The 12,101-nt window shown below is 40.1% G+C and overlaps 1 protein-coding gene across 1 annotated transcript in view; it reads left to right on the top strand.

Moving 5' to 3' along the window:
• LOC102838645 (chromosome unknown open reading frame, human C6orf118) overlaps positions 1-12,101 on the top strand; it is a 209,448-nt gene that overhangs the window by 40,196 nt on the left and 157,151 nt on the right. The window contains exons 10-11 of the mRNA XM_006871186.1: positions 5,273-5,355; positions 5,839-5,855. Coding sequence (XP_006871248.1) covers positions 5,273-5,355; positions 5,839-5,855 — 100 coding nt within the window. The remainder of the gene's footprint in view (positions 1-5,272; positions 5,356-5,838; positions 5,856-12,101) is intronic.

Genomic DNA, 12,101 nt, shown 5'->3' with positions numbered 1-12,101 from the left:
AGAAAATCTTTCGTTAGAGCCAGTGCCCTGACTTTGAACTCTAACTTCTTGCACTATGAGAAAATAAGTTCCTGTTCTTTAAAGCCACTGCTTTGTGCTGTTTGTGTTACAGTTGTGCATAAAAAGGCAGGTCACCCTAACAACAGTGTCACCTTGTTTTCTTAAATTGTGAATCTTTTCAGGGTTAAAGGGAACACTTGTGGCACTGGAAGATAAGCACTGGGTTGCAGCTCATAAGGCTAGCAGTTTAAACCCCATAGGTACTCTGACAGAGAAGGAAGAGGCTTACTCTTCCCATGAAGACTTACAGCCTCAGAATCCCTGTATTGGGTGGCTAGGAGTTAGACAGGACTTGGACCCATATACATAGAGCATCTCCATTACATTCGAAGTAAAAAATCTACTCAAAGTATCATTTGAAATAAAAATGGAGGATCATAAAGTCTCATCTGTGTGTATCCTAAAATAAATAGCTTTTTTTCTATTCTAATTTTTTGTATTTTTAGGAACCTCTGTGAATTTATTCACAAATTTGTTAAATTAGAAGAAAGATAAAGCAACTCTCATGTAACTGGAAAACGGACCCAAGGAAATTCAGGATCCTTTGCGCATAGTGTGGATGTTTGCAGACATGAGAATGAATGAAGATACATTTTGTTTTGCTATGTTTAGTCCCTAATAACATGAATGTGTTATTTGTATCTTGCTCAACAGATTGAAATAAACATATGGACATATAGAATGAGTTTAGCTTTTGTCTGCATGTTCATAACAATACAAAGGACTTAGTTGAGTGTTTTCTGCTTTTACTAAATACTTTTCTCCTGGGAGAAAAATATTTATTATTATTTGAAGTAAATGGGGACTCAAGCACTGCTTTAACACAGATGCACATATTTATTAACCTCAAAGGAACCCTAGTGATACAGTGCGTAAGGCATTGGGCTGTTAGTTGAAAGTTGACAGTTTGAATCCACAGCTGCTTTGCAGAAGAACAATGTAGCAATGTGCTTTTACAAACATTTGTTGTTGTTGTTAAGTACCATTGAGTCAATTCTTACCCATAGTGACCCTGTATAAGGTTTCTACGAAGTGGCTGGGAAGCTTAAACTGTTGACCTTGCAGTTCAAACCAACTTTGCAGTCCAGTGCATTAACCCACAACATCACACCTTGGAAACCCAATGGGTCAGTTCTACTCTGTCCTTAGGGGTACAATGAGTTGTGATCAGTTATCATGGCAGTGGGCTTTTTTTTTGAGGGGGGTATTAACTTGAATGTTCAAGGTTCAAACTCACTCAGTGATACCATGAAAGAAAGGCTTGGAACCCCGCTTCTGTGGCGATTACAGCTGAGAAAACCTTAGGGAGAAGTTGGCCCATGTCACACAAGAGTTCACCACGAGTAGCAATGGACTCAACTGCAGTAGGTTCCATTGTATCCGAAAATGAAGATGAAATTTGATTATGCACATTTATATGTAGGCATTTAATAAAATTCAGCATGATCCAATTAATATCTATTTAATTAAATTCCCAGCACTGATTGCAGATAATACAGTGTTCACAAATGTCACAACACTAGCCTAGTGATATGCAGAGCACATAGCTTAACTGGTGTGATCTTGCAACGTGTGATTTTTTGTTTAGCTCCTGTTAGCTTATAACCTAGTTTAAATGCCTAAGCTAAATGCAAACTTAGATTTTGTTGAGCAACCTATGTAGAGCTATCGTGAAGATGGAGTGTAAGTAGAGAAGAAATTTAATCCTAACTTATGGAACTCTGGGGCTGCTAATTACAAAGTTGGAGTTTCAAACCCATGAGTCACTTTGAAGGGAAAAGACAAGATTATCTCTTCCTATAAAGATTTCCTGTCATAGAAACCCTATACAGGATTGCAATGGGTTAGAAAGGACTTGGTGACAATGAGTTTGTTTGGGAGTTTCGGTTTTTGTTTGTTGGTTTGTTTGTTATTGTTAATCCTCATTTGGTGGTGGTGGTATGCCATGGAGTCAGTTATGACTCATAGAGACCCTGCATAGAGTTTCTGAGGCTGTCAGTCTTTATGGGAGCAGAAAGTCTCATCTTTCTTCCATGGAATGTCTGGTAGTTCCGAACTGCTAACTCTGGGGTTATGCTACCAGAGCTCCTTAATCCTCATCTAAGGGATAGATTTGAGGCCAGGACAAGAGAGAGAGCCATACCTGACTCTCTGCACCAGGACATGGTAAAGGGGATGAGTTCTTCAGGATGCTGTTACAGGTGTGTTTGCTTGTCCTAAGATCCCATTTAGTCTTCTGTTCAAGATAAATGGGTGCAGCTACTGAGAATTTTCACTATACCCGGAAATAAATTGGATTTTATAAATATGTATTGGATTCTCTATGTTCTAGTTGCTTTCTACTGATATGTCCAGTAGAATTCTATTGGTTGGTTCACCCTATTCCATGACACAGAGAAGAACTCTGGAATGGGAGGTGAAGTGACTTCACAGGTAGGTATACACTCTAAACCATTACATTGGGATCCGAGTCTGAGTTTGGCTAATGCAATTCCTAAACGCTAATCATGGCACAACTCATGTTGTGTATACACATCACTAGTAGAGACATAACCAAAAGTGAATCTATAGATTCGTGAAGACAGACACAAAGACCCCAGGAACGAAAAACAAAACAAAACAAAAAAACAAAGCTAAGTTTGTTCATCAAACATGGGAGAGACAAGAGTAGGGAGTATCTAAAGCAGAGGTGCTAGCCATAGAGTTAAAGGAGGTGTGTAGACCATATGGAGAGAGTCTTTAGAGAGCTCAGTCTGAAATGGTTTGCTTGGGGTCTGGAAGATCCTTCTTTCTAACTACCATTCTGGTGAAAAGCACTGTTTTCAAAGAGCTCCAGGGTAGCAGGCGATGATCAAGTGCTGTCAAGATCAAAGCCTTGTAGCAGACACACCCCTGTGTGCGTCCTGGACCTTGAAAAACCAGCAAGTCTCTCCATTTTCATGCCATTTTCAAGCAGCATTCATTAGCTCAGCATTTAAGTATATTCCACACTGGCAGCCTGAACATGGCCCTAGTGCTCAGGGAGTTTGTTGTACAGATCTGTGAAATGAATAACACATGCTTACATGCACACACACATCATAGAATGGAAGACTGACAAATGTGACTAAATAAAGTGTAACCCACTGCTGGGGCAAAATTAAATAACTATCAGCAGTTTAGAAAGTCATATGGCAAAAGAAAATTGAGTAACTTACTGAATATCCATGTGTTCCCAGCATATCCCAGCCCTCCTTGCATTTAGTGGGGACATGTAACTAGGAGGCCCAGATGTTTGGCACTTGATAATTGAAAGATTGATGGTTTGAACTCACCCAACTGCACTGCAGATGAAAAGACCTGGTGATCTGCTTCTTTAAAGATCACCGGAAAGACAACCTTATGAAGCAGTTCTACTCTGTACTACATGGGGTCACCATACATTGGTGTCAATGCTACTCAATGGCATAAGAAAACATCAATATAATTTTTTTTTTCAGATCAATGAAAAGAATAAAGATAGTTCAAAATTTGGACTCTCGATGTGGGAAAAGCTGACAGCTTTGAGACTAAAATTTTAGGATCAGCACCAGACTGTGAACTCACCATCTCCTTCTTGGAAATCCTACAAAGGGTTGCTATGAGTTGGAATCCACTCAATGGCACTAAACAACAGCAACATATAAATGTCTGAGAGTGCAGTAGATCACATGTGCGGCCTTTCCACCCAAGCCCTGTAGCCCTAAGCAGGTGTCTTTGAATTGAGAATCAGATAAGCAATATTTCCACCTCCCCACTTCAAAAAAAGGCAAGCCCACTGCCTTGGAGTCAATTTTGACTTCCGGCTACCCTATAGGACAAGGTAGAACTGTTCCGTGGGATTTCTGAGGCTGTGATCTCTACTGGTACTGACAGCCTCATCTTTCTCCCATGGGTGACTTATTGTTGCTCAGTGTTCCCGAGTCAATTCCGACTTATAGTGACCTTGTATGGGGTTTCGAGGAGTGGATGGTGAGATTGAACCACCAACTTTGTGGTTCCAACTGACTTTACAGTCTAGTGCATTAACCTGCAGCACCACACCAGGACTCCATGAAGTGACTGGTGGGTTCAGAACTCTGACATTGGGGTTAGCAGTCTAATGCTCAACCTCCTGTGCCACCAGGGATCCTTTAAACAGACAGTGCTATTATTAAGTGTCCTTAAGTGGATTCTGACTCCAAGTGACACCATGGGCAACAGAACAAAACATAGGCCAGCCCTGCATCATCCATGTTGGTGCCAACAGAATAATGGTGGTTACGTTTGACACCACGGTTCTTGCCATTGTGTTAGGCCATCTGGTTGTGGGTTTTCCTATTTTTTGCTAACCCTCTTCTTTTCCAGGAATGATGTCCTTCTCCAGGAACTGGTTTCTCCTGATAATATGCCCAAAATAAGAGCGATAAGGTCTCCCCATCCTTTCTTCTAAGGAGAATTGATTGTACTTCTTCCAAGACAGATTTTTTTCTGGCAGTCCATGGTACTTTCAATATTCTTCACTAGCACCATGATTCAAATTTATCCATTCTTCTTTAGCCATTGTCCAGCTTTCACATGTGTATGAGGCTATTGGAAACACCATGACTTCAGTCAGGTGCAGCTTGTCCACAGATTAAGATCTTTGCTCTTGAACACATTAAAGAGGTCTTTTGCATAATGCATTTCATCATTTGATTTCTTGACTGTTGCTTCCAGGAGCATAGATTGTGGATCCAAACAAATTAAGTCTTTTCTCCATTTATCATGATGTTATTATTGGTTCGGTTGTGAGGATTTTTGTTTTCTTTACATTGAAGTGCAATACATATTGAAAGCTGTAGTCTTTGGGGATGAGTGGGAGGCTATTTCTCTTTATCATTCCTGGCATAGTAAACCATAGTTGGTTGGTTGGTTGGTTATGTGCCATGGATTCGGATCTGACTCTTAGTGACCCTGTATAGGTCTGATGCTGTATAGGTCTGATGCTGTAAATCTTTACTAGATCAGAAAGTCTCATCTTTCGCCTGTCAGACAGCTGGTAGTTTCAAACCACTGACCTTGAGGTTAACAGCCCAACTTGAAGCCACTACGCTACCAGAGCTCCTTCATCTTATTAAAAATGGTCAATACCAGTCCATTTCAGCTACCGAATGTCCAGGATATCTATCTTTCTGCTCTCAATTTCTTTTTTGACAATTTCCAATTTCCCTAGGTTTGTATTTCATACGTTCTATGTTCAGATTATTAATGACTATTTTCATCTCATTTTGAGTGGTACCCCTTTAACAAATGCAGGTACCAAAAGCTTTACTGTCTCCTTGTCATTTAGATCAGCTCCACTTTGAGGAGGCAGCTCTTCTGCAGTCACAACTGAGTGCCTTCCAGCCTGAGGGGCTCATTTTCTGTCACAATATCTGACAATGTTCTGCGGCTAGTCATAAGGTTTTCATTGGCTACCCACTGCCTCTCCTTTCTTTCTAGTCCGTCTTAGTTTGGAAGCTTCACTTAAGCCTGTCCACCACGGGTGACCTTGATTGTATTTAAAATACCAGTGACATAGCTTCCAGTAGCACAGCACACACAACCCTTCATAGCATGACACAGTGACAGATGAATGCGTGGAGTTAAGATAGGCAATGAGCATGACAAAGTAAAACAAAAAGGATTTGTGAGCATCTGAGCCAGTCTGGGCACTTGGCACTGACTGGAAGCCAATGGATTGACGTCTTCTGAGTTATTGAAAGTTTTTGTTTTTGTTTTGTTTTTCTTATTACTAAGGGTGTCAGGAATCTCAGGTAAGAAAGCATATGGTTCAAAGCCTAAACCACCACTTGTCCACCAACCCTCCATGTAGAGGAAGAGTAAGCAAGCCAAGAAAAGTGTGAGGATTCTAAGGGGGCATATTCCCCAAAGGTCTCTCTAGATGGGTCTTAGGGAGAGTGAGAGAAAAGGATATTGGATAACAGAGCTCCTTCCAGAATTCAGAACCTGGATTTACTCCTGAGTAGGGGAACTTATGATATCTAGTCTGCAGTGTTTCAGAACTGTTACAGACCAAGGACTGCTTGGGATCCTTGGGTGGTCCAGTTACATGCTCAACTATTTACAAAAAGGTTGGCAGTTTGAAACTACCTAAAGGCACTTCAGAAGAATGGCTTAGAGATCTGCTTCTGAAAGGTCACAGTCTTGAAAACCTTAAGGAGCCCAGTTCTAGTCAGCAACACATACGGTTACCATGAGTCTGAATCAACTCAGTGGCAACTAATCCCTTACCTGCTTTTGGTTGCTGCTATTGTATGCCACTGAGTCGGTTCTGACTCACAGAGACCCTGAATAGGATTTCTGAGGCTGTAAATCTTTGTTTTTAAGTGCCTTCGGGTCAATTCCGACTCATAGTGACCTTGTATAGGGTTTCTTCAGATTATTATTTTTTAAAAAATATTTACAGGAGTAGAAATCCTCATCTTTATACCACCGAGAGGCTGGTAGATTTGAATTCCTGACCTTGCAGTTAACAGCCCGCCATGTAACCAACTAAGCTGCCATGGCTCCTGGTAAGAGTATTCATACTCTTACTATATAAAAATTCCTATTAAAAATAATTTATTTATTGCTAATTGGGTGAAGGTTTACAGGGCAAATGCATTTTCCAGTCAACAATTCATGTACATTTACTTCATGTCACTGATTGCAATCCACACAATATAACTACAATATAACCACTTATCCCACTGTCTCCCTCTGTTTTGAGTACTCATGCCTCCTTCCTTCCTAACCTTTTTGGATTTTATTCCTTGGAAAATGATTCCCTATTGATCACAAATGTTTGCTTATTCTAAAGAATGTGTACCTTCCTAATGTTATTAATTCCTTGTTATAGACCTCTCTGGTTAGGGTTGGCCAAGTGCTCTGCTGGAGAAAGATGAGGCTTTCTGCTCCAGTGAAGATTTAAAGCCTCAGAAACCCCATACGGGGCTGCTGATCAGAATTGAGTTGATGGTACTTAACAACAACAAAATTGTTTGGCTGAAAATTGAGCCATGGGGGTGAGTTCAGTTCCAAAACTGAATGGTGACTTAGGTCCATGGTCTTGGGAGTTCTAACCAAGAAATTTTAAAGACAACCACCTGGTCAACTGACTAGAAGAGATCCATATTTGTATCTATTCCAAAGAGAGGTGACTCAACGAAATGCAGAAATCATAGGACAATATCATGAATATCCCATGCGAGCAAAATTTTGCTAAAGATAATACAAAAACACTGTAACCATGCATTGTCAGAGAACTTCAGAAGTTCAAGCTGGATTCAGAAGAGGCTATGGAACAAGGGCTATCATTGCTGATGTCCAATGGATCTTAGCTGAAAGTAGAGAATACCAGAAAAATGTTTACCTGTGCTTTGTTGATTATGCAAGGCTTTCGATTGAGTGGATCATGACTAGCTGTGGACAGCTTTGCAGAGAATAAATATTCCAGAACACTTAATTGTGCTCACAAGGAACCTATATATAAACCAAGTACCAGTTGTTTGAACAGAACAAGGGAACACTGAATGGTTTTAAATTAGGAAAGGTATGCATCAGTGTTGTATTTTTTTCTCCATACTTATTCAATCTGAATGCTGAGCAAATAATCTGAGAAACTGGATTATATGAAGAAAAACATGGCATCAGAATTGCAGGAAGACTCATTAACAACCTATGATATGCAGATGATACAACCTTGCTTGCTGAAAGTGAAGAGGACTTAAAATACTTACTGATGAAGGTCAAAGACCACAGCTTTCGATACTGGTTGCACCTCAATGGAAAGAATGCAAAAATCCTCAACACTGGACCAATAAATTGCATCCATATAAGTGGAGAAAAGATTGAAAGTTGTCAAAGACTTCATTTTGCTTGGATCAACCATCCACACTCATGGAAGAAGCAGTCAAGAAATCAAATGATGTATTGCATTAAGTAAATATGTTGCACAAGATCACTTTAAAATGTTGAAGAGCAAAAATGTCAGTTTGAGGACTAATGTGCTCAAACTGACCCAAGCTGTGGTATTTTCAATATCCTTATATGCGTGTGGAAATTGGATATTAAATAAGGAAGACTGTAGAAGAATTGGTGCATTTGAACTATAGTTTTGGAGGAGAATATTAAAAGTACTATGGACTTCCAAAAGAACAAACCAGTCTGTGTTGGAAGAAGTACAGTCAGAGCACTCTCTGGAAGTCTGGATGGCCAGACTTCGTCTCTCATACTTTGGATATATTGTCAGTAGGAACCAGTCCCTGAAGAAGGTTATCACGTTTGGTCAAATGGAGCATCAGAGAAAAAGAGGAGTACCCCTCAATGAAATGGATCGGCCCAGTGGCAGCAGAGATGGACTCAAATGCAGCAAAGATTGTGAGGTTGGCACAGGACTGGGCAACCTTTTGCTCTACTGTGTGCAGTGTCGCTATGAGTTGGTACCAACGCAATGGCCCAACAACAAGATAGATACATATTAACTCAGGTGAAGGGAAAGACAATATACCTTTTGGGAGGTGCCCCCCCCTCCAAAACAAGATGATAAGGTCAGAAGGAGACACTGGGAGAAGAACAAGAGTTAAAGGCAACAGAAGTGAACACTATTGCATACACAATCCTGTAATAACAATAATGTACAAGTGGATACATAGGTAGGCAAGCAAGCTGAAGAAGTTTGGGAAGGAGAATGGAACTATACTCATTGATTGATATATGCTTGACAGAGGATGTTTCTACATATGCATTTATGTGTGCTTCAAACAAATATGTCATCAGGGTAGTACATACAGGAGACAAAGTTATCAAAACTTTTTAGCCATAATCAAACATCTTGAGGGAATGAATTGTTGGGTCTTGGGGCTCAGGAACATAGTTTCAAAAGACATCAGGGTCAATTAGCATAACAGTCCACAGACAATTTTCTATAGGAACTGAGGTCTTAAATTTTCCTAAAGGGCAACTATTGGCATCTGAACACCCAGAGGAAAAAAGAGTGAAGAAAAGCAAAGATACCTAGAAACAATTAGTCCATGAACTTAGGGACCATGCGAATCTCAGCCTCCACAACCCTAAGGCCAGTAGAATTAGATGGTGCCCAGCCACCACTACCAACTACTCTGAAAAAGATGATATTTGAAGGTTCTAGATAGAGTAAGAGAAAAATGTGGAACTCAAAAGTTATAAAAAAGAACAGGCATACTGGTCAGATTATACCCATTGACCATATTAATAATAACTGAAAATAACCAAATGAAAAACCACTGCCATCAAGTCTATACCAACTTATGGTGACCCCAAGTATTGCAGAGAAGAATTGCCATCTATAGGATTGGGTGTTTTTCTGGTTGCTTTCTGTATGGTATTTAATTGCCAGAACTTTCTTTTTTCCATTTGTTTAAACTATTAACCTTTTAATTGTTACTGTTTGCTGTCAAACTGATTCCAACAGAATAGAAATACTCCAGAGAGTTTCCTAGGTTGCCATCTTCATGAGAGCAGATTGGCAGCTCTTTCCTCACATTGGCCCACTGGGCAGGTTGGAATTGCCAACTTTTCAGTTAGCAGGGCTCAGAGTGTAAACCATTAACATCACTAAGGGACCAGAGTGAGATAGCAATAACTTTCAATAACTTTATCAAATACCAGTGTTTCTTGTGAGAAATATTTGTAGGAGCTTAATTAATTTGAACTTACAATTAATCAGCTTATTTAAAGTCATTTTCAAGAATGTCTTTTTCTCTAAATTCCTGTATAAATACTTTATCTTAATTTAGGTTGCTTCCCATAGTCTAATTAGCTCTTCAGTCCATTCATAAATATAAAACCCTAAGAGAAAACTTGTTTTTGCAAGACTAAACTGTGCAATTTTCCCCAGTCTCTATTTACTGTTTCTGTCTAGACCTGATATAAGTAATTATTTTTTTTTTATCATCAGTGAGCATTTGCTCAGCGTTTGGCCCTTAATTCATGCTTCTAATTCTTATATATTTAAATGAGTGTTTTGTTTTATGTTCAAATATCTCTTAATCCCTTGGATCTGCTTAATTTAAAATACATCTTGGGCATTGAATTTCCCCCCTGGCTTCTTCTTGTATTTCGTTGTTGTGCATTTCCATCAGGTAGGTTCTGACTCATAGCAACTCTGTATAGGCTTTTCAAGGAGTAGCTGATGGATTTGAACCTTGCAGTTAGCAGTCTATTTAGCAATCTAGTGCTTATTGTACAGTGCCACACCTACAAAGTTAGTGTTTTGTTGTTATTAAATACTGTTGAGTCCGATTCGACTCATAGAGACACTACAGAACCTTTATGAGGAGCAGCTAATGGGTTTGAATCGCTGATCTTGCAGTGTGTATTGTTGTGTGTTGTAGATTTGTTTCCTGCTCTTTCTTGCCAAGACTGTTAGGAGTCAGAGCACTATGAATTGCTGACATGATGCCAAAATGTCATTATCTGGGTCCAGCCGAGAAAGAGGGGAGGAAAGGACAATTTTAAGGATATCCCCTCAAGGAACAGCTTTCAAAGATCCATTTCCTAATCTGTACAACACTCTTGCTGAACAGCAGTTCTTTCTTGATCACAGCATCTACTCCTTTTTGCAAAGAGCCCAGCGTTGTGATAATAAATCTCTGTGCCCATTTCCCATAGTGCCAAGTTCAAGTCTGTGGAAACATTCTTTTCCTGACTCTTCAAAGCCTTTACTCCATCAATTACACTCTGTCCTTCTTCAGTCTCTCCTCCTTCCCCATGTCTTTTCCTTTGACCTATGTGGCTGCTTAAGCTTGTTCCACCTTAGAAAACAAATGTCCAGCAAGGAAAGTAAATCAAGGCTCCCTTGAGTTAATTCTTCTACTGTGTTGGTCGGCCAGCATCCATTCCCCAGTCTTCATTTTGGAAGCATCTGTTTTTTGAAATATTTTTTGATTTGGAAGGCCTCACCTATTTTCCATCAGAGCCATTACAAAACAGTGTGTCTGACTCTCTTTTATGTTTCAGAAGCAGATCCTACATTAGGCTTCCCTGAATCTCCAGTTTGCTGCACACCACATTCACTTGAGGGTCTTTTTAAAAACTCTGGATGGCCATGCTGCAATCTAAACTAAATCATGAGATTGATGGTAAGATCTACGTGTTAGTAGTTTAAAAATAAATTTTTTATGAGCTTCCCAAGTTTTTCTAGTGAACTAAGCTGCTGATTCTTACCTTACCATTAGGTAGTCAGAAGCCCAGGCTTAACTGGTCTGTGTAAGGTAACAAGTTCTAGCCTGAGCAGAACACAGCCCAGTGGAAACCAACATAAACCCACTGCCGTATAGTCAATGATGACTCAGAGTGGCTCTGTAGGGCAGAACAGAACTGTTCCTTAGAGTTTTCAAGGCTGCACATCTTACTGAAGTAGGCAGCCTCATCATTTTGTCACAGAGTGGCTGGTGGGTTTGAACTGCCAACCTTGTGACTATCAACAAAATGTTTAACCCACTACACAACCATGTATCTATAAAACACAGTGACGGATCCCCATTTCTGGGTTGAGGGGCCGTCTAGTCCTCTAGACGGGAGAGGAAGCATAGAGCCCTTTTGCTGCTGGCAGCTGTCCTGTGGCTGTGTCAGCCCATGTGCAGAACTACAGACAGGACACACCATCATCTGTTAGTTTGTTGTACTGTGGTGGCTTGTGTGTTGCAGTGATTCTGGAAGCTATGCCAGTGTTATTTTAAATACCAGCAGGGTCACCCACGGTGGACAGGTTTCAGCTAAGCTTCCAGATGAAGACAGACTAAGAAGAAGAAAAGACAGACTACTTTTGAATATTAAATCACTGAAAACCTTGTGAATAGCAGTGGAACACTGCAGCACCAGAATACTGAATATTAAAACCTGATGAACACCAAGAGAATATTGTCAGCTATAGTGCTGAAAGATGAGCCTCTCAGGCTGGAAGGCACTCAAAATACAACTGGGGAAGAGCAGCCTCCCCAGAGTAGAGATGAACGTGATAATGCAAAGATGGAGTAAAG

The sequence above is a fragment of the Chrysochloris asiatica genome, unplaced genomic scaffold (assembly GCF_000296735.1).
Source record: "Chrysochloris asiatica unplaced genomic scaffold, ChrAsi1.0 scaffold00162, whole genome shotgun sequence".
NCBI lineage: Eukaryota > Metazoa > Chordata > Mammalia > Afrosoricida > Chrysochloridae > Chrysochloris > Chrysochloris asiatica.
Note: the sequence above shows the minus strand (reverse complement) of the source record. Positions and strands in the feature narration are given on the sequence as shown.